General features: G+C 43.6%; 2 protein-coding genes across 6 annotated transcripts; one reads left to right on the top strand and one right to left on the bottom strand.

Annotated features, from left to right (window-relative positions):
• Window positions 1-2,550: 2,550 nt before the first annotated feature.
• LOC118377556 (uncharacterized) lies at window positions 2,551-21,399 on the top strand. Of its 5 annotated transcripts, none has more exons than XM_035764485.2 (9): window positions 2,551-2,683; window positions 3,600-3,745; window positions 3,890-4,000; window positions 4,219-4,383; window positions 6,591-6,713; window positions 13,248-14,063; window positions 17,242-17,389; window positions 17,545-18,157; window positions 20,778-21,399. In XM_035764485.2, exons 8-9 carry the CDS (start codon window positions 17,753-17,755, stop codon window positions 21,327-21,329), a joined length of 957 nt encoding a protein of 318 aa, XP_035620378.2. In that variant the 5' UTR covers window positions 2,551-2,683; window positions 3,600-3,745; window positions 3,890-4,000; window positions 4,219-4,383; window positions 6,591-6,713; window positions 13,248-14,063; window positions 17,242-17,389; window positions 17,545-17,752; the 3' UTR covers window positions 21,330-21,399. The 5 variants fall into 5 exon arrangements, with proteins under 5 accessions (XP_035620378.2, XP_052331201.1, XP_035620380.2 ...); XM_052475241.1 differs by having other exon boundaries at window positions 17,242-18,157; window positions 20,778-21,062; window positions 21,131-21,399; XM_035764487.2 differs by having other exon boundaries at window positions 3,947-4,000; window positions 17,242-18,157.
• Window positions 14,232-17,565, bottom strand: LOC118377558 (uncharacterized). Its single transcript, XM_052475802.1, has 3 exons — window positions 17,543-17,565; window positions 14,653-15,424; window positions 14,232-14,577 (listed from the first exon to the last, which is right to left on the bottom strand). Exons 1-3 carry the CDS (start codon window positions 17,563-17,565, stop codon window positions 14,356-14,358), a joined length of 1,017 nt encoding a protein of 338 aa, XP_052331762.1. The 3' UTR covers window positions 14,232-14,355.
• Window positions 21,400-21,613: the final 214 nt, after the last annotated feature.

Here is a 21,613-nt window from a genome sequence, read left to right as displayed (position 1 = left end):
AGAATCTGAGAAAATCTCCAAAGCTGTTACCCAAGACGACTCAAATCTGTAATCGTTGCCTAAAGTGCTTCTACAAAGTATTGACTCAGGGGTGTGAATACTTATGTAAATTGTATCACAGAATACTTTCTGAAAGCACTGTATTATCCCAGGCATTTTCTTTTCTCTGACATATTTTAGTCTAACGGCTCAGTTTTGAGTCATGCTACTATTTGAAACCCACTATGGCGGTTATGAATGTCTTTTTTTGGAAGGCTATTCCTCTGTTTCCCTCCTTGTAGTGGAATAGTTATGGTAATCCCTGACCAAGTTAAAATAGTTACATAGGTACTTTGGGACCATACTGTGGACAATCTTATTTACAAGACACAATTTAGCCTGAGAGAATCTCTCCACCACTTTGAGCCATCTGAGGCTTTCGAAATGGGTATAGTCAAGAGGAGTAGGTGCTGGAAGTTTAAGAATATTCCTGAATATGTTTTTCTGAAATGTCTTCAGTTTGTTTTTAAGTTATTTTGTGGGCACTACTGTACCAGGAAGAGCATACCTAATCAAAGAGGCACTGAGCAAGAGCCCCTGCCAATGCCAACATTGCCTCCTTATCCAGAAATGTGGATGTTCTGGCCAGGAACCTGATTTCATGGTTCACTTTTTTTTTTTAAATTGTCAGATAGTTGCACACATCCAAGATAATTAACTGAGTCACCTACTACCACCTTAAAGCCAGACTATCTTCAGTCTGAAAAAAAAATAGTTTTGACACAACCAATACTTTTCACACTACAACCATTATTTGCAAGAATCCCAATGCATTTCAATGGCCATAGACTTGAATGGATAAAATTCAGGTTGCTACCAGTCTTTAACCTTTAATGCTACAAACACCAAACCAACTCTAGAATGTGTAGACTAATTCAACTTAGGTTGCTTTTTGATACTACTTATACTGTTCACACTGTAACCATATTTGCATAAATGCCAATGGTTATAGGTTATCATAGAAAACTACAATGGGAAGTATTTGGATTTGGCACGGCTCCTGAAGCTACAAACACCAAACCAACGTTGACATGTGCAGACTGACTCAATGCATATTTCATTTCAAAGGATTGTTGATACTATCTGTTCTTCTTGAACTATAATCGTTTAAAATGCGCTGTTTGTGTTTGAAGATAGAGAGTGAAAAGGCATACAATGATCATTTGCTCAACGGAATAGAAGGAAATGTGTTACATATAGATTTTTTTCATTTATCTGAAGTTACCTCACCCTTCAGTCAAAGGTATTGCAGCCTTGGGTACAGTTCACATCTAGCCTGGGCCCAGATCTGTTTTAGGCTGTATGGTTGACAATGACCACAGAAGTTGGGTGAGACAGCACGAACAGATCTGAGACCAGGCTAGTTCACATCAGGCTCATCACATTATTATTAATTTACCTAATTACCTATTCACTGAAATACTACTCCCCATGTTCTGTGTGTGGTTGTGAAAAGGGCTTCGTTGGAATGTGACAAAGTCTTTGGAAATAATAACTTAATTAAATTCTACATTACAAATGGACTACCAAGGCCTCCCACAACATAATCACTCAAATTAAATTAAAATACATTTTAGTGGTTATAGATAGACCACAAAGTGCAGCTGCTAGTATGTTTTAAGCATATGGATACATTCTGTATCTATCTCTATGGTTACACAGTAGTTTATGGTGTTGTGTTTGTACAAGCCAGTGGAGCACATAACAGGATGTGGTCTAAGGCTGAAAGCGGATCTGATCTCTCTTTTAACCTTCCTGTGTTCAACCACTCACTTCCTGCCTCTGGAGTCTGCATTGTCTGTCAGCTGAGTGGTTTTGCATTGGTTTAACTCTTACCACACATGAACTGTAAAATAAAGAATTGGATTTGTCAGTCTGTATAAAACAAAATGGGAACTTGTTGCTATAACCTGGTGATATAACTGATATGTTATTTTTTTCTAGCTGCTTTTCTAAGAGTCTATTAACAGAATCACTAGGTCCAGTTAGGTTCATCCACTCTATGGATTCATTAAACCCCTATGCATCTATCTTTTACCTTTGAAGGTACGGTATGTTCATAGGTGGGTTGAGTGTTCCTTTACAGACTTCAATTCACCATGGTTGTACAGTACGATAGATTATTGGAGCATTTTTGTTTTTGCAGAGCATTTGAACTTGTAATGCAGCCAAACCACATGTACTGTAGCTAACCTGCACACCAGCTGTCACACCTTGAAACTGTCTTACATGAAAGTACACGCCCCTCCAACTGCTAATTACTAATGGGATCTCTCTGAGATCCGACTTCTCCCACATGCTGAAATCTAGTGTCACATACAAGGGAAATGACCTCCACAGCTTTTCTGGCACCTAAATGCAACAAAACATCATTTATAAACACAATCTATTAATATGGTTTTTGAACACTATTATTTGTTTATGGGCATGATAACTGTACTTTTAGTTTATGGTAGACACAGCTTGTTCGCACATTTTCCAATTTTACCACTAGTTATGAACGCAACATGAGTTTCTACATCCCCCTCTCTTGTTAAATAAAAGTGCCACCACTGAAATACGCCTGTTACTTCCTGCCTCGTTGGGTGTTTGTCTGTCTTTTTCAAAACCATCATAGAGCATTTTCATTTAATGCAAGATATTGGTGAGTTGTATTTAATGTTTAAAATCTATTGATCATAATTCATAACATTATCCTTGTTTAGCATTTTTTTGTGGTTCTGTTAGAATTGCTTTCCATCTTTCTGGCATTCTCTCATGTCCTCTTTCCACTCTCTGCATGTCCATCCTTCAGCCAGTGGTGTAAGAATACTTGAAAGTACTAGTTAAGTAGTTCTTTTGGGTATCTGTATGTACTTAACTATTTATATTGTTGACAACCTTAACTTTTACTCCACTACATTCCTAAGCAAAATATGTATGTTTTACTCCCATATGTTTTCCTTGACACCTAAAAGTAGTCAGGTGTTAGAATACGAATGCTCACTCAAGACAACAATATGATATGATTAATGTACTGTATCAAAGTAACACGTTGCCATTCTTACTTGGTTTGTAAATTATGTCTGAGTTGGAGTGTGTCCCTGTCTGTTAAATGTTTTTTTATATATATAATTCCGTCTAGTTTCCTTTTTTTTTTAACCTTTATTTAACCAGGCAAGTCAGTTAAGAACACATTCTTATTTTCAATGATGCCCTGGGTGGGTTAACTGCCTGTTCAGGGGCAGAATGACAGATTTGTACCTTGTCAGCTCGGGGGTTTGAACTCGCAACCTTCTGGTTACTAACCACTAGGCTACGCTGCCGCCCCATAAACTAAGGAATTTGATATATTTTACATTTTTATGTTTCAGCATTTACTTTTTACTTTCAAGTATGACAATTGCAGACTTTGTCCACCACTTAAGTATATTTAAAAACAGATACTTTTAGACTTTTACTCAAGTAGTATTTTACTGGCTGACTCACTTTTACTTGAGTCATTTTCTATTAAGATACTTTTACTTCATATTCCTCCCAATCTCTGTCTCCACATTTCCTCCTCCTCACTGGTTTATAAGGACCTGTTTCCCAACCAACCCACCTCACCTGCCTGTCTACCAGCCCAGATCAGCCCACAGTACCACTGCTGTTCACCTGCTTGTCTATCTGTCCACGATGAAGCTCATCTTGACTCTCTCTCTCATCTGCATTCACTTCTGCTCAGGTAACACGACTGACCTCTCACAATTAGAGGCGTCTACCAAGATAAATGGTTTCTTAACTGCATCACTCCCAAATGCCTGTGTAAATATTCATCATAGCTAAATGGCCTTTACAGTACATTTTTTTAAATGTTCTTGTTTTTCAGTTGAGATGCTGCAGTGTTTCAACTGCACTGATGCAGCATGTACAAACTCTTCTTTAGTTACCTGTCCAGCCTCAAATGAAAGATGTCTCACTGCAACCAGAACCATAAAAGGTGTGTTTAGAGTTTGTAGTCCACTACATGCTAACGCTTCAAGACAAATTAAATGATGCTGTTAGCTTCCTCATGAAGGATGCTTTTGAACATTCCTGTAAGATTACAGTGTAATTGACTCAATTGGTAATTGACTCATTGCTCTATGATACTATTTCATCAGATTATATTCTAAATTGATCTATTCTTCTCTGGTTTTGGATCTGTTACTGGTGAAGGTCCCGATAATACCACCGTGGTACTCAAAATGTGTTCACCATCCTCCATCTGTGTAACTCCTCTTAACACTGAAGTCACAGTGTCAGGGAACTTTGGCATCATAAGGGCTGCCTCTAACCAGTTCTGCTGTAACACCAATGGGTGCAACAATGAAACTCTGTCTGGTAAGAGACTTGTGTCCTTTACTTAAATTACATTTGGTTTTCAACAATGTATTTGATGTCCTGATTTCAATTGTCATAGTTTTAAGAAATATATGATCCGAGTGTGTTTCTTACACATCTGGACAGCATCCATGCTCATCTTCAGAAAATGTCTGAAACCCTACCTCTTTAGAATATCTTGACTAAATCCCATAGCGACCCCCCAAGTGATCATGCTGTTTGTATATGGCTGCTATGAAAGTGAACTGTGTTTGCATATGATCAGGGATGTATTCATTCTGCCAATTCCTTTGAAAAAAAAATCTTAAACGGAAGCAAACTAAATTCAGATACCTGAATTTGTCCAATAGAAACTCTTGTTTACAAATGTTGGACTAATGATTACACCCTAGATCAGCTAGATGCAGGCAAGGGTGTGCAAGGCAGTATTGAATGTGTCACTGTCTGTCACCTTGATTAGTCAAATGTTTCTCTCGACCTGTGGACCTACGTTGTAAACTTTCATTTATTGGCTAGGTTGTAACAACCTCATGATGGATACAGGGAAAATGCAAGTGTCATATAGTAGCCTAAACCTATTGATGTTACATTGAGCTGGTAGAATGGAATATGAATGACCGTCATCCAAAATGCTGTAATAGAAATAAGGCCATGCTCATAAAAAGATTATTGTCCTCCCTAATCTTAAACGGACCGACCACCACTGAATGGAACCCAGATCTATATGTGACCACTTGGTTACTGCGACACCGTTCTCCCAAGGACACACAAACCAGAGTGGCCACCGCAAAGCCCAAGAGCCTGACCCTCTCTGGAAGTTGCTGTAGCCCTGCTTGGGATATTTAGCCTAGATTGACTATTGGTTGAGACACAGGTCCCAGTCTACCATGGTATGGGAGATGGAAAATGGGAATTAGGCCAAGTTGGAGGTAATAATGCATTTTGATGATATTTTATTAAGATGCCTAAATACACCACGCTAAAAGATTGATTTTATGGCTGTTTTCAAATTAATTTCCTGCTATTCTTCTTAGTAATTATTTATGTTCACTACTTGGTCAAATGATTTGATGACAAAATCTATGCAAATAAATTATATTAATTGATAGTTCACCTCTCGGTCTTCTTTTATTCTGTAATAGGGTATATTGTAACCATGTGTCCAAGCTGATCAAATCAAAGTTTATTTCTTTGTCCTTGTAGAACCTACGCCTTATAGACCTACTCATCACATATTATTATTATTACAAATAGAAGATTACCACTTCTCACAATGGTGCTTGTTAAGTAAAGTTAGATCAAAACTGAATAACTGTCTCGCAAGATCATATATTGATTACTCTGAACAAAAATATATACGCAACATGTCAAGTGTTGGTCCCACGTTTCATGATTTCTCTAAAATGTTGTGAGCAAATTTGTTTACATCCCTGTTAATTAGCATTTCTTCTTTACCAAGATAATCCATTAACCTGACAGGTGTGTCATATCAAAAAGCTGATTAAACAGCATGATCATTACACAGGTGCACCTTGTGCTGGGGACATTAAAAGGCCACTCTAAAATGTTTTGTCACACAACACAATGCCACAAATGTCTTCAGTTTTGAGGGAGCGTGCAAAAAAATACATATTTTCCACCATAATTTGCAAATAAATTCATTAAAAATCCTACAATGTAATTTTCTGGATTTTTTTTCTCATTTTGTCTGTCATAGTTGAAGTGTACCTATGATGAAAATTACAGGCCTCTCTCATCTTTTTAAGTGGGAGAACTTGCACAATTGGTGGCTGACTAAATACTTTTTTGCCCCACTGTATATTAATTTTTTAGGGTGTCAATTTCACCCCTACCTTTTTGAGAAAGAACCTATTACTTTTTAAACAAAGTCTCTTTCGCTGAGCAGTTTTATTAGTATAAAATCATATGTCCCTAGTTTTATTGCATACAAAATATTTATTTAAATTATTTATTTTATTCAGTCATTATTACTTATCTGTATCAAGGGTGTCAATAATGTCAGACCCCACTGTACTGTGTCGTTGGCTCAATTCCGCTATCAGAACCAGGACAATATGCTTCCTGAATGTGTTTCCATTGCATTACCAATGAAAATAGTTCTTTTTAGATACTGGAGCTAGCTATGTCCACTGAATGTACTGTAGAATGCATATCCACTGATATCCATTTCCGTTCTCTTCCTACAGCCCCGAGTTCACTGGCTAATGGAAGACAATGTACCTCCTACAGCAGCTTCCAAGGCGTTGTGCATAACAGCACTGTGGCCTGCCTGGGGGTGGAGGACCAGTGCTTGAGCTTCAGCAGCAATGGTGACTTGTTTTGTTGTTCATGATACAAAAACTCATCACATTTGTGCAACTATAGATCAGGTGTTCCCCCCCAAAAAATATAAAATGTTTGTTGAGATAGCCTATATCAATCAAATGTACACTGCTCAAAAAAATAAAGGGAACACTAAAATAACACATCTTAGATCTGAATGAATGAAATCTTCTTACTAAATACTTTTTACATAGTTGAATGTGCTCACAAAAATTATCAATGGAAATCAAATTTATCCACCCATGGAGGTCTGGATTTGGAGTCACACTCAAAATTAAAGTGGAAAACCACACTACAGGCTGATCCAACTTTGATGTAATGTCCTTAAAACAAGTCAAAATGAGGCTCAGTAGTGTGTGTGGCTTCCACGTGCCTGTATGACCTCTCTACAACGCCTGGGCATGCTCCTGATGAGGTGGCGGGTGGTCTCCTGAGGGATCTCCTCCCAGACCTGGACTAAAGCATCCGCCAACTCCTGGACAGTCTGTGGTGCAACGTGGCATTGGTGGATGGAGCGAGACATGATGTCCCAGGGCCAGTCCATAGCATCAATGCCTTCCTCTTGCAGGAACTGCGGACACACTCCAGCCACATGAGGTCTAGCATTGTCTTGCATTAGGAGGAACCCAGGGCCAACCACACCAGCATATGGTCTCACAAGGGGTCTGAGGATCTCATCTCGGTACCTAATGGCAGTCAGGCTACCTCTGGCGAGCACATGGAGGGCTGTGCGGCCCCCCAAAGAAATGCCACGCCACACCATGACTGACCCACCGCCAAACCGGTCATGCTGGAGGATGTTGCAGGCAGCAGAACGTTCTCCACGGCGTCTCCAGACTCTGTCACGTGCTCAGTGTGAACCTGCTTTCATCTGTGAAGAGCACAGGGTGCCAGTGGCGAATTTGCCAATCTTGGTGTTCTCTGGCAAATGCCAAACGTCCTGCACGGTGTTGGGCTGTAAGCACAACCCCCACCTGTTGATGTTGGGCCCTCATACCACCCTCATGGAGTCTGTTTCTGACCATTTGAGCAGACACATGCACATTTGTGGCCTGCTGGAGGTCATTTTGCAGGGCTCTGGCAGTGCTCCTCCTGCTCCTCCTTGCACAAAGGCGGAGGTAGCGGTCCTGCTGCTGGGTTGTTGCCCTCCTACGGCCTCCTCCGCGTCTCCTGATGTACTGACCTGTCTCTTGGTAGTGCCTCCGTGCTCTGGATACTACGCTGACAGACACAGCAAACCTTCTTGCCACATCTCGCATCGATGTGCCATCCTGGATGAGCTGCACTACCTGAGCCACTTGTGTGGGTTGTAGACTCCGTCTCATGCTACCACTAGCGTGAAAGCACCGCCAGCATTCAAAAATGACCAAAACATCAGGCAGGAAGCATAGGAACTGAGAAGTGGTATGTGGTCCCCACCTGCAGAACCACTCCTTTATTGGGGGTGTCTTGCTAAATTCCTATAATTTCCACCTGTTGTCTATTCCATTTGCACAACAGCATGTGAAATTTATTGTCAATCAGTGTTGCTTTCTAAGTGGACAGTTTGATTTCACAGAAGTGTGATTGACTTGGAGTTACATTGTGAATTTTAAGTGTTCCCTTTATTTTTTTGAGCAGTGTATTTATAAAGTCATTTTTACGTCAGCCGATGTCACAGAGTGCTATACAGAAACCCAGCCTAATACCCCGAACAGCAAGCAATGCAGATGTAGAAGCATGGTGGTTAGGAAAAACTCCCTAGAAAGGCAGGAATCTAGGAAGAAACCTAGAGAGGAAAAAGGCTCTGAGGGGTGGCCAGTCCTTTTCTGGCTGTGCCGGGTGGAGATTATAACAGTACATGGCCAAGATGTTCAAACATTCATAGATGACCAGCAGGGTCAAATAATAATAATCACAGTGGTTGTAGAGGGTGGAACAGGTCAGCACCTCAGGAGTAAATGTCAGTTGGCTTTTCATAGCCGATCATTCAGAGTTAGAGACAGCAGGTGCGGTAGAGAGAGAAAGTCGAAAACAGCAGGTCCGGGACAAGGTATCACATCCGGTGAACAGGTTCCATTGCCGCAGGCAGAACAGAACAGAACTGGTGCAGCAGCATGACCAGGTGGACTGTGGACAGCAAGGAGTCATCAGGCCAGGTCGTCCTGAGGCATGGTCCTCCGAGAGAAGAGAGAGAGAGAATTAGAGGTAGCATACTTATATTCACACAGGACACCGGATAAGAAAATAGAAATACACCAGATTTAACAGACTGACCCTAGCCCCCCAACACAAACTATTGCAGCATAAATACTGGAGGTTGAGACAGGAGGCATCGGGAGACACTGTGGCCCCGTCCGACTATACCCCCGGACAGGGCCAACCAGGCAGGATATAACCCCACCCACTTTGCCAAATTACAGCCTCCACCCCACTAGAGGGATATCTTCAACCACCAACTTACCATCCTGAAACAAGGCCGAGTATACAGTAGCCCACGAAGATCTCCCCCACGGCACGAACCCGAGGGGAGCGCCAACCCGGACAGGAAGATCACGTCAGACTCAACCCTCTCAAGTGACGCACCCCTCCTAGGGACAGCATGGAAGAGCACCAGTAAGCCAGTGTAATAGGGTTAGAGGCAGAGAATCCCAGTGGAGAGAGGGGAACCGGCCAGGCAGAGACAGCAAGGGTGGTTTGACGCTCCAGTGCCTTTCCGTTCACATTCACACACCTGGGCCAGACTACACTCAATCATAGGACCTACTGAAGAGGAGTCTTCAATAAAGACTTAAAGGTTGAGACCGAGTCTGCGTCTCTCACATGGATAGGGAGACCATACCATAAAAATTGAGCTCTATAGGAGAAAGCCCTGCCTCCAGCTCTTTGCTTAGAAATTGTAGGGACAATAAGGATGCCTGCGTCTTGTGACTGTAGCATACATGTAGGTATGTACGGCAGGACCAAAATGGAAAGATAGATGGGAGCAAGCCCATGTAATGCTTTGTAGGCTAGCAATAGAACCTTGAAATCAGCCTTAGCCTTAACAGGAAGCCAGTGTAGAGAGGCTAGCGCTGAAGTAATATGATCACATTTTTTGGTTCTAGTCAAGATTCTAGCAGCCGTGTTTAGCACTAACTGAAGTTTATTTAGTGCTTTATCCGGGTAGAGCTTTGCAGTAGTCTAATTTAGAAGTGACATGGATTCATTTTTCTGAATCATCAGGGTCCAGAGTAACGCCGAGGTCCTTTACAGTTTTATTTGAGATGACTGTACAACCATCAAGATTAATTGTCAGATCCAACATAAGATCTCTTTGTTTCTTGGGACCTAGAACTAGCATCTCTGTTTTGTCTGAGTTTAAAAGTAAAACATTTGCCACCATCCACTTCTTTATGTCTGAAACACAGGCTTCCAGGGAGGGCAATTTTGGGACTTCACCATGTATCATCGAAATGTACAGCTGTGTATCGTCCGCATAGCAGAGAAAGTTAAGATTATGTTTCTGAATGACATCACCAAGAGGTCAAATATATAGGGAAAACAATAGAGGTCCTAAAACGGAACCTTGAGGAACACCAACATTTTCAGCTGATTTGTCAGAGGACAAACGATCCACAGAGACAAACTGATAACTTTCTGACAGATAATATCTAAACCAGGCCAGAACTTGTCCGTGTAGACTAACTTGGGTTCCCAATCTCACCCAAAATAATGTGGTGATCGACGGTATCATAAGCAGCACTAAGGTCTAGGAGCACGAGGACAGATGCAGAACTTTGGTCTGATGCCATTAAAAGGTAATTTACCACCTTCAAGAGTGCAGTCTCAGTGCTATGATCGGGTCTAAAACCAGACTGAAGCGTTTCGTATACATTGTTAGTCTTCAGGAAGGCAGTGAGTTGCTGTGAAAAAGCTTTTTCTACAATTATAGAGGAATGGGATATTTGATATAGGCCAATGGTTTTTATATTTTCTGGGAGAGAGGCTTTTACTGCTGCCACTTTTAGTGAGTTTGGTACACATCCGGTGGATAGGGAGCCGTTTATTATGTTCAACATAGGTTGGCCAAGCACAGGAAGCAGCTCTTTCAGTAGTTTACTCGGAATAGGGTCCAGTATGTAGCTTGAAGGTTTTGACTATTTTCATGAATGTGTCAAGACAAATACGATTAAAAAAGCTTGAGTATCTCCCTTGATCCTAAGTCCTGGCAGTGTTGTGCAGACTCAGGACAACTGTGCTTTGGAGAAATAAATAGATTTAAAGAGGAGTCCGTAATTTGCTTTCTAATGATCATGATCTTTTCGTCAAAGAAGTTCATGAATTTTTCACCGCTGAAGTGAAAGCCATCCTCTCTTGGGGAATGCCGCTTTTTAGCTAGCTTTGCGACAGTATCAAAAATAATTGTAGGATTGTTCTTATTCTCATCAAATAAATTGGAAAAAAAGGATGATCGATCAGCAGTGAGGGCTCTTCAATTCTGCACGGTACTGTCTTTTCAAGCTAATCGGAAGACTTCCAGTTTGGTGTATTTCCGTTCCAATTTTCTGGAAGCTTGCTTCAAGGCTCGGGTATTTTCTATATACCACGGAGCTAGTTTCTTATGACAAATGTTTTTAGGAGTACGACTGCATCTAGAGTATTACACAAGGTTAAATTAAGTTCCTCAGTTACAGTAGGTGGTTAATCGATTGTTGTACTCTTATGTCATTGGGTAGGTGGAGGGAGTCTGGAAGGGCATCTAAGAATCTTTGAATTGTCCGAGAAGTTATAGCACGGCTCTTGATGACCCTTGGTTGGGGTCTGAGCAGATTATAAATTGTGATTGCAAACATAATAAAATGGTGGTCCGATTGTCCAGGATTTTGAGGAAAAACATTTAGATCCACAATATTTATTCCACGGGACAAAACTAGGTCCAGATGACTGTGGCAGTGAATAGGTCCGGAGACATGTTGGACAAAACCCACTGAGTCGACGATGGCTCCGAATGCCTTTTGGAGTGGGTCTGTGGACTTTTCCATGTGTATATTAAAGTCACCAAAGATGTGGATATTATCTGCCATGACTACAAGGTCCAATAGGAATTCAACAAACTCGGTAAGGAACACTGTATACGGCCCAGGAGGCCTGTAAACAAAAGCTATAAAAAGTGATTGAATTGGCTGCATTGCTAGAAGCTCAAAAGATGAAAACGCAGTAATTTTTGTATTTTGTTTTTATTGAAATTTGGTATCGTAAATGTTAGCAACACCTCCACCTTTGCAGGATGCGTTGGGGATATGGTCACTAGTGTAACCAGGAGGAGAGGCCTCGTTTATCACAATCAGTTCATCAGGCTTAAGCCATGTTTCATTCAGGCCAGTCACATCAAAAATATGATCAGCGATTAGTTCATTGACTATAACTTCCTTGGAAGTGAAGGATCTAACATTAAGTATCCCTATTTTGAGATGTGAGATATCATAATCTCTTTCTATAATGACAGGAATGGAGGAGGTCTTTATTCCATTGAGATTGCTAAGGCGAACACCGCCATGTTTAGTTTTGCCCAACCTAGATCGAGGCACAGACGGTCTCAATGGGGATAGCTGAGCTGACTAAACTGACTGTGCTAGTGGCAGACTCCACCCGATTAATTTAGTTTAATCTGAGGGAATTAGGAAAATGTTGTTTATGTTGTTTTGAAGCTCATTCATCTTTGAGTTAGGCTTTTTAATGATAATATTATGAATAATAATACAAATTAAGTCTAGACCCGATTTCCCCAAATTGTATTATTATGTTTTATTATGAACCCTCAATTTATATTGTTCATATTCTATTTGACAAAAAGTGATTAGATCAATTGATAGGAACAGAGTCAAACATTGTATAAGATTTACTTCCTAACCAAAATCCAATTTCTTTGACTCGTCAACTTTTGAAGGTCGAAGCTCAACTTCTGAGTGTCATGGCGACAAACCAAAGATATTCCCATATGCATCAGAGTTGTGTCTTCACTCATAATTATTCATGATTCATTCCTTTATTAACCATAATCATGGTAGCCTCCACATTAATGTAGAAGTGTTTAGAAACATATTTTATTAGTACTTCTTTTTTTAAAAGTTACTTCAAAATGACACGATACATTATTTACCATTCATTTCTATTAGGCACAAAATCATTTGAAACACAATCAAAACAAACAGTAAATGCATCCAACAAGTTTGTAGAGTAACAAGCTTGATGTAATCATTGTGTGCTAGGAATATGGGGCCAAATACTAAACTTTTGACAACTGTAATACACATATTTTCTAAAACAGTTCACCCGATATGGATGAATATATCATCAAATTAAAGCCGACAGTCTGCGCTTTAACCTCAAGTCATTGTATACTTTCAAAGTACTGGAGTACAGAGCCAAAACAGCAAATGTGTCACTGTCCCAATACTTTTGGAGCTCATGGTATTATTGTTGATTCAAAACAATTAGATTTGAGTTGTTCTATGAGAGAAAGATGTTCGGAAAACTAAATATGTTGTTCCCTTTGACAGTACTTGGCTCAATCAATTATATGGTGAACATCCATGGCTGTACATCTACCAACGTGTGCAACTATATTGATCAACTGCTGCCCTCAAGTTACATCAACTTTGTGCAATTCACCTGTAACACAGCCCCTTTACCTGTAACTGTAACCAAAGCCCATAACACAGCCTGGTCCATCAGACTGAGCCTAGTCCCTCTGCTGCTGGGCCTCACTATCAGCAAACTCATCTGATATAAACAGAGATGAACATATCGGGACTCATATGACAACATAATGCATTGATTACAAAACAACAGAATATACAATGATTTTTATGTATTGTGAAATACGTACTATAATTGAAATTCTGTTGTTTATATGGAATTTGCCAGATGATGCCCTGTTACATTATATAGTGTGCTTGCTTGAGGAAATACTTTCTTATATATTACTCTGTATATTTGATAAAGTGTGATTGCTTGTAAGTTTAAAACAAATCATCTCTGTCAATGCCAATAAAGTTTCTATCACTTTACCAAAATCGAAATAAAGTGTGATCTTATTGTGAACGTAAACCAATCACACAATATTTTTTATTTTTTTAGGAATTCATGCTTATTTTTTAACAGATAGGGATAATAGCTAGCTAACACTCTTAAATCCAAATAATAACAGAGTGTATGGGAGAACCTAATCATACAGAATGCTACCTTCCAAACAGAAAATAAACTTAGACAGTCTTTTTTATTTGACTTAGTGGATTCAGTTTCTCTCTGCACTTCTTCTACAGAGGAGAGGAAAACCTGCCGGGGAACAGGATGTGTCTATAAAGGAGAGGAAGGTGTGGTCTGCCGTGAAGCGTTCCACTTGGATCATACAGAATGGCACCATGCCAGCAGTGGCAGCCGCTGCCTTAGTCCCCTCCTTGTTTACCTCCACAAAGGCCTTATGTGTCACGTGTGTTATGTGTCATGTGTATAATTGATTGATTGGTAGACAGACGCAGGAATACGTAATAGGGTTTTTTAATACTCCACCCAAAAATACAACATGCCTTGAAAGGCACAGAAACGAAGCTCAAATCAAACACGTATACTAAGACACATGGTTGTAACCCAAACCAAAGAGCAAGGTTAAACCGCTAATAAATACACAAGACAACAATAACACAGCACGAGACCTGTAAACAATACACAGCACGAGACCCGTAAACAATACACGGCACGAGACCCGTAAACAATACACGGCACGAGACACGTAAACAATACACAGTACGAGACCCGTAAGCAATACACAGCACGAGACCCGTAAACAATACACAGCACGAGACCTGTAAACAATGCACAGCACGAGACCTGTAAACAATACACAGCACGAGACCCGTAAACAATACACAGCACGAGACCCGTAAACAATACACAGCACGAGACCCGTAAACAATACACAGCACGAGACCCGTAAACAATACACAGCACGAGACCCGTAAACAATACACAGCACGAGACCCGTAAACAATACACAGCATGAGACCCGTAAACAATACACAGCACGAGACCCGTAAACAATACACGGCACGAGACCCGTAAAAAAATACACGGCACGAGACCCGTAAACAATACACGGCACGAGACCCGTAAACAATACACATTACAAGACCTGTAAACAATACACAGCACGAGAAAGTAAACAATACACAGCACGATACCCGTAAACAATACACTGCACGAGACCCGTAAACAATGCACAGCACGAGACCCGTAAACAATACACAGCACGAGACCCGTAAACAATACACAGCACGAGACCCGTAAACAATACACGTCACGAGACCCGTAAACAATGCACGGCACGAGCCCGTTAACAATACACGGCACGAGACCCGTAAACAATACACAGCACGAGACCCGTAAACAATACACGGCACGAGACCTGTAAACAATACACGGCACAAGACCCGTAAACAATACACAGCACGAGACCCGTAAACAATACACAGCACGAGACCCGTAAACAATACACAGCACGAGACCCGTAAACAATACACAGCACGAGACCCGTAAACAATACACAGCACGAGACCCGTAAACAATACACAGCACGAGACCCGTAAACAATACACGGCACGAGACCCGTAAACAATACACGACGAGACCCGTAAACAATACACAATACACGCACGAGACCCGTAAACAATTACAAGACCTGTAAACACGAGACCTGTAAACAATACACGGCACGAGACCCGTAAACAATGCACAGGGACCCGTGACCCGTAAACAATACACAGCACAGACCCGTAAACAATACACGCACGAACCCGTAACAATGACTGCACCCCGTAAACAATACACAGCACGATAAACAATACACAGCACGAGACCCGTAAACAATACACAGCACACCCGTAAACAATACACAGCACGAGACCCGTAAACAATACACGGCACGAGCCCGAACAATGACCGAGACCCGTTAACAATACACAGCACGAGACCCGTAAACAATACACAGCACGAGACCTGTAAACAATACACGGCACAAGACCCGTAAACAATACACAGACGAGACCCGTAAACAATACACAATGAGACCCGTAAACAATGCACGGCACGGGACCTGTAAACAATGCACGGGACGAGACAAGTAAACAATGCACGGAATGAGACCCGTAAACAATGCACGGCACGAGACCCGTAAACAATGTACGGCACGAGACCCGTAAACAATGCACGGCAAGAGACCCGTAAACAATGCACGGGACGAGACCCGTAAACAATACACGGGACGAGACCCGTAAACAATACACAGCACGAGACCCGTAAACAATGCACGGCACGAGACCTGTAATCAATGCACGGGACGAGACAAGTAAACAATGCACGGAATGAGACCCGTAAACAATGCACGGCACGAGACACGTAAACAATGCACGGCACGAGACCCGTAAACAATGCACGGCAAGAGACCCGTAAACAATGCACGGGACGAGACCCGTAAACAATACACAGGACGAGACCCGTAAACAATACACAGCACGAGACCCGTAAACAATAGACAGCACGAGACCCGTAAACAATGCACGGCAAGAGACCCGTAAACAATGAACGGCAAGAGACCCGTAAACAATACACGGGCCGAGACCCGTAAACAATACACGGGACGAGACCCGTAAACAATACACAGCGCGAGACCCGTAAACAATGCACGGGACAAGACCCGTAATAACAATTGCACAGTACTACACGGGATGAGACCCGTAATAACGTGTACACAATACACGCTGCACGAAAGCCGAAACAACAAAGCACAGGCACTCACAAGACCAACGGACATGTGAACAATAAGTGACAAGACAATGGTGAACAGAGGGCACGTTTGAAAATTACTAATCAGGGGAATTGGAATCAGGTGTGCGTAATGAGACAGTTCAGTGACGTCTAGAGGCTGGTGACAGAACTCCAGAACTGGTGCACGGAATAAGCAGCAGGACTGGGGAAATCTGTGGCATTATGGGCCACTGTAGACAGGAAGAGCCCACCTCCTCCTGTTCATCCAAGACAAGTTGGCCCTGCCTCTGTTGAATATGCCCCTCACCTGTGCTATGCTAACACTTCCATGGCCACTTTGTACCTATATCCACATGTAGCCAGTGGCCCATAACCCCATGTGAAAGTGCCCCTATTATACAAAACAGGTTAAAACATCCCTAGACAGGCAACATGTACACAGGTCAAAATGGCTCTTACACATTAATTTTACTCAAAGCAAGACTTCTGTGAATGACTATTCATTGTAACCAAACTTACCACAGCAAAACAAGCTGAAATTCAGTACTTTCATTAATCTGCTTGCTCTGCCCTCATATTTAGCCTTGCATTGAAGTGTTTACCATTTTATTTTCAGGACAACCAGGGCCACAAATAGAACACAAAACATAGAACATAAACAGTTGCATTGAGACTCAAGAAGTTAATTAACATGTTAACAATAGTGAAAACAAGTTTTTTTCAACCTAACAGAGCTTAAGATGATCTGCAGAGAAGATTGGGAGAAACTCCCCAAATACAGGCGTGCCAAGTTTGGAGCTCACACCCAAGAAGACTCAAGCCTGTAATTGCTGCCAAAGGTGCTTCAACAAAGTACAGAGTAAATGGTCTGAATACTTAGGTAAATGTGATATTTCAGTTTTTTTTGTTAAATAATGTGTGAGGATAGACAATGTGGTTTAAAATATGGAGTGATTACCAAATATAGTTTTTGCAACTTAACTGACTTGCCGAGATAAATAAAGGTTAAAAAAATACATATATATTCTGTTACAGGGAAAGCTCACTACTGCCCATGCTTCATAAGTCCAGACCTCTTGGAAGAGGTTGTACACTAACATACTGAGGATACACTTAGGCCTATTGTATGAAATACTGAACTGATGCAACACATTTTCAGCAAGACACCAATTGCTGGGTCTCACCATCAGCAAAATCATCTGATGGGAACAGGTGTGAGCACCTCTACCATCTGAGGCCGGAGATGAGGAGCGCCCAGGAGTTTGCACTGGAGTTTAGGACCCTGGCTGCCGGCGCTAGATGGAGCAACAGGGCCCTGATCGATCATTACCGCTGTAGTCTACGTGAGGACATCCGTCGGGAGCTGGCTTGCAGAGACACCGCCCTCACATTTGACCAGCTGGTAGACCTATCCATCCAGCTGGACAACCTGCTGGCTACTTGTGGACGTCCAGATCAGGGTCTGGTTGTTTCATCCTCCTGCATACCCTCTCCGATACCCATGAAACTGGGAAAGGTGCACAGGGAGACCGGAGGGGGTTACCGCTTGTGCACCATATGTGGCCGCAGAGGTTACACTGCTGGTCGGTGCCGGGTTGTTTCCTCTCAGAATCGAGGTAGCAAGCAGAGCATTCTGGCATCACCCCAGGTGAGTAGGCACCATTCTCATCCAGAGCCCTCTGTTGCACATATGTTTGCCTCTGTTACTTTTCCTGAATTGTCCCCACGTTCACAGCATAAGGCTCTAGTAGATTCAGGCGCGGTTGGGAATTTCATTAATAAAGGATTAGCTCATAGTTTAGGGATCCCCATTGTTCCTGTGGATATGCCTTTCCCCTTTCATGCCTTAGATAGTCGACCATTAGGGTGAGGGTTTATCAGGGAGGCCACCACTCCTTTGAGTATGGTAACGCAGGGGGGTTACAGGGAAAAGATGAGTCTTTTTCTTGTTGATTCTCCTGTGTATTCCATGGTGCTGGGCCTACCCTGGTTAGCTTGTCATAAACCCACTGTTTCTTGGCCACAGAGGTCTCTCACAGGGTGGTCGCGAGAGTGCTCAGGTAGGTGTTTAGGGGTTTCCGTTGGTGATACTACGGTGAAAAGTCCAGACCAGGTCTCCACCCTGTGCGCATTCCCCCAGAATATGGCGTATTGGCTCTCGCCTTCTGTAAAAAGAAGGCGACTCAATTACCACCCCATCGACGGGAGGATTGTGAAATAGATCTCCTGGTAGACGCTGCACTTCCCTGGAGTCACGTGTATCCCCTGTCACAAGCGGAAACGGTGGCTATGGAGACATATGTCTCCGAATCCCTGCGTCAGGGGTACATTCAGCCCTCCATTTTACCTGAAGGATGGAGGTTTGCGCCCGTGCATTGATTATCGAGGTCCCAATAAAATCCTGGTGAGGTATAGTTACCCGCTACCTCTTATCACTACGGCGATTGAGTCAATGCACTTCTTCACTAAACTGGATCTCAGGAGTGAGTACAATCTGGTGCGTATTCGGAAGGGAGACGAGTGGAAGACGGCATTTAGTACCACCTCAGGGCATTTTGAGTACCTCTTCATGCCGTATGGGTTGATGAATGCGCTATCAGTCTTCCAATCATTTGTAAACAAGATTTTCAGAGACCTGCACAGGCAGGGTGTAGTGGTGTATATCAATGAGATTCTGATATACTCCGCTACACGTACCGAGCATGTGTTCCTGGTGCGCAAAGTGGTTGGTTGCCTGTTGGAGCATGACCTGTACGTCAAGGCTGAGAAATGCCTGTTCTTCCAACAGTCCGTCTCCTTCCTAGGGCATCGGATTTCCACGTCAGGAGTGGAGATGGAGAGTTACCGCATTGCAGCCGTGCGTAATTGGCCGACTCCCACCACGATAAAGGAGGTGCAGTGATTCTTAGGGTTTTCCAACTACTACTGGAGGTTTATCCGGGGTTTTGGTCAGGTTGCTGCTCCCATTACCTCACTGCTAAAGGGGGGCCAGATGCGCTTGCAGTGGTCAGCTGAGGCGAACAGGGCTTTTAGTCACCTGAAGGCTCTGTTTACCTCGGTTCCTGTGTTGGCCCATCCGAATCCCTCTTTGCCGTTCATAGTGGAGGTGGACGCATCCGAAGCTTGGATAGGAGCAGTGCTCTCTCAACGCTCGGGTACGCCACTGAAGCTACGCCCCTGTGCCTTCTTTTTGAAGAAGCTCAGCCCGGAAGAGCGAAACTATGATGTGAGGGACCGGGAGTTGTTGGCTGTCGTCAAGGCCTTGAAGGCGTGGAGACATTGGCTTGAGGGGGCTAAACACCCTTTTCTCATCTGGACTGATCATCGCAATCTGGAGTACATGCGGGAGGCGAGGAGACTGAATCCTCGTCAGGCAAGGTGGGCCATGTTTTTCACCCATTTTGTGTTTACCCTCTCTTACAGACCAGGCTCCCAGAACGTGAAGGCAGACGCACTGTCTCGGCTGTATGACACAGAGGAGCGGTCCACGGATCCCACTCCCATACTCCCAGCCTCTTGTTTGGTGGCGCCGGTAGTGTGGGAGCTGGAAGCGGACATTGAGTGGGCGTCACGTGCAGAGCCCTCTCCCCCTCAGTGTCCAGCTGGGCGTCCGTACATTCCGTCTGCTGTCCGCGACCGACTGATCTATTGGGCCCACACGTCACCCTCCTCTGGTCATCCTGGGATAAGTCGGACGGTGCACTGTCTTGATGGGAGGTACTGGTGGCCCACTTTAGCTAAGGACGTGAGGATTTATGTTTCCTCCTGCTCAGTGTGCGCCCAGTGCAAGGCTCCTAGACACCTGCCCAGAGGTAAGTTACAACCCTTACCCGTTCCACAACGGCCGTGGTTGCACCTGTCGGTGGATTTCTTAACTAATCATTCACCTTCACAGGGTAACACCACGATCCTGGTCGTTGTGGATTGTTTTTCTAAGTCCTGTCGTCTCCTCCCTTTGCCCGGGTCTCCCTACGGCCTTACAAACTGCGGAGGCCCTGTTAACACATGTATAGTGTCTGATTGGGGTCACCAGTACACGTCAAGGGTCTGGAAGGCTCGTCTGGGGGTCTCGGTCAGCCTTACCTCAGGTTTTCACCCCAAGAGTGATGGGCAGGTGGAGAGAGTAAACCAGTATGTGGGTAGGTTACTGCAGTCTTATTGCCAGGACCGACCGGAGGAGTGGGCGAAGTTCGTGCCCTGGGCAGAGATGGTCCAGAACTCGCTCCGCCACTCCTCCACTAACCTTTCTCCCTTTCAATGTGTTTTAGGGTATCAGCCGGTTCTGGCTCCTTGGCATCAGTCAGACTGAGGCTCCTGCGGTGGACAATTGGTCCCGGCGCGCGGAGGAAACCTGGGAGGCTGCCCACGTCCACCTTCAGAGCGCCATTCTGCGCCAGAAAGTTGGCGCAGACCGTCACCGCAGTGAGGCCCCAGTGTTTGCACGAGGGGACAGGGTATGGCTCTCGACCCGAAACCTGCCCCTCCGCCTGCCCTGCCGGAAGCTGAGTCCGCGGTTTGTGGGGCCGTTTAAAGTCCTGAGGAGAGTGAACAAGGTATGTTGTAGGTTAAAGCTACCCACTAATTACCGTATTAACCCCTCGTTCCATGTGTCTCTCCTCAGGCCGGTGGTGGCTGGCCCGCTTCAGGAGGCTGAAGTGCGGGATGTTCCTCCGCCCCCTCTGGATATTGAGGGTGTCCCGGCGTACTCCGTTCGATCCATCTTGGATTCGAGACGTCGGGCGAGGGGCCTTCAGTACCTTGTGGACTTGGAGGAGTACGGTCCGGAGGAGAGATGCTGGGTTCCGGTGGAGACGTGTTAGATCCTTCCATGCTGCGAGAATTCCACCGTCTCCATCCGGATTGCACTGTGCCTCGCCCTCCGGGTCGTCCCCGAGGCCGGTGTCGTGGGGGGGTGGGGGGTACTGTCACGACTACTTATTTTCCACCATAATTTGCAAATAAATTAATTTAAAATCCTACAATGTGAATTTCGGTGACAATTACAGGCCTCTCTCATCTTTTTAAGTGGGAGAACTTGCACAATTGTTGGCTGGCTAAATACTTTTTTGCCCCACTGTACTTGCTCACCTATGCTGAGCTAACA

Source organism: Oncorhynchus keta, chromosome 22 (assembly GCF_023373465.1).
Source record: "Oncorhynchus keta strain PuntledgeMale-10-30-2019 chromosome 22, Oket_V2, whole genome shotgun sequence".
Lineage (NCBI taxonomy): Eukaryota > Metazoa > Chordata > Actinopteri > Salmoniformes > Salmonidae > Oncorhynchus > Oncorhynchus keta.
This window is presented reverse-complemented; position numbering and strand designations above follow the sequence as displayed.

What these genes read in the sequence shown, in the direction of transcription:
- LOC118377558 (XM_052475802.1), bottom strand. Translation starts at nt 17,565, where the DNA reads ATGGGCAGTAGTGAGCTTTCCCT. An exon ending in GGCAGTAGTGAGCTTTCCCT is followed by an intron (nt 15,425 to 17,542) that starts GTAACAGAATAT and finishes TCGTGTTTACAG; the next exon opens with GTCTTGTAATTGTTTACGGG. An exon ending in GTGCTGTGTATTGTTTACGG is followed by an intron (nt 14,578 to 14,652) that starts GTCTCGTGCTGT and finishes TATTGTTTACAG; the next exon opens with GTCTCGTGCTGTGCATTGTT.
- LOC118377556 (XM_035764487.2), top strand. Translation starts at nt 17,753, where the DNA reads ATGAGGAGCGCCCAGGAGTTTGCACTGGAGTTTAGGACCCTGGCTGCC. An exon ending in GCATTCTGGCATCACCCCAG is followed by an intron (nt 18,158 to 20,777) that starts GTGAGTAGGCAC and finishes AATGTGTTTTAG; the next exon opens with GGTATCAGCCGGTTCTGGCT.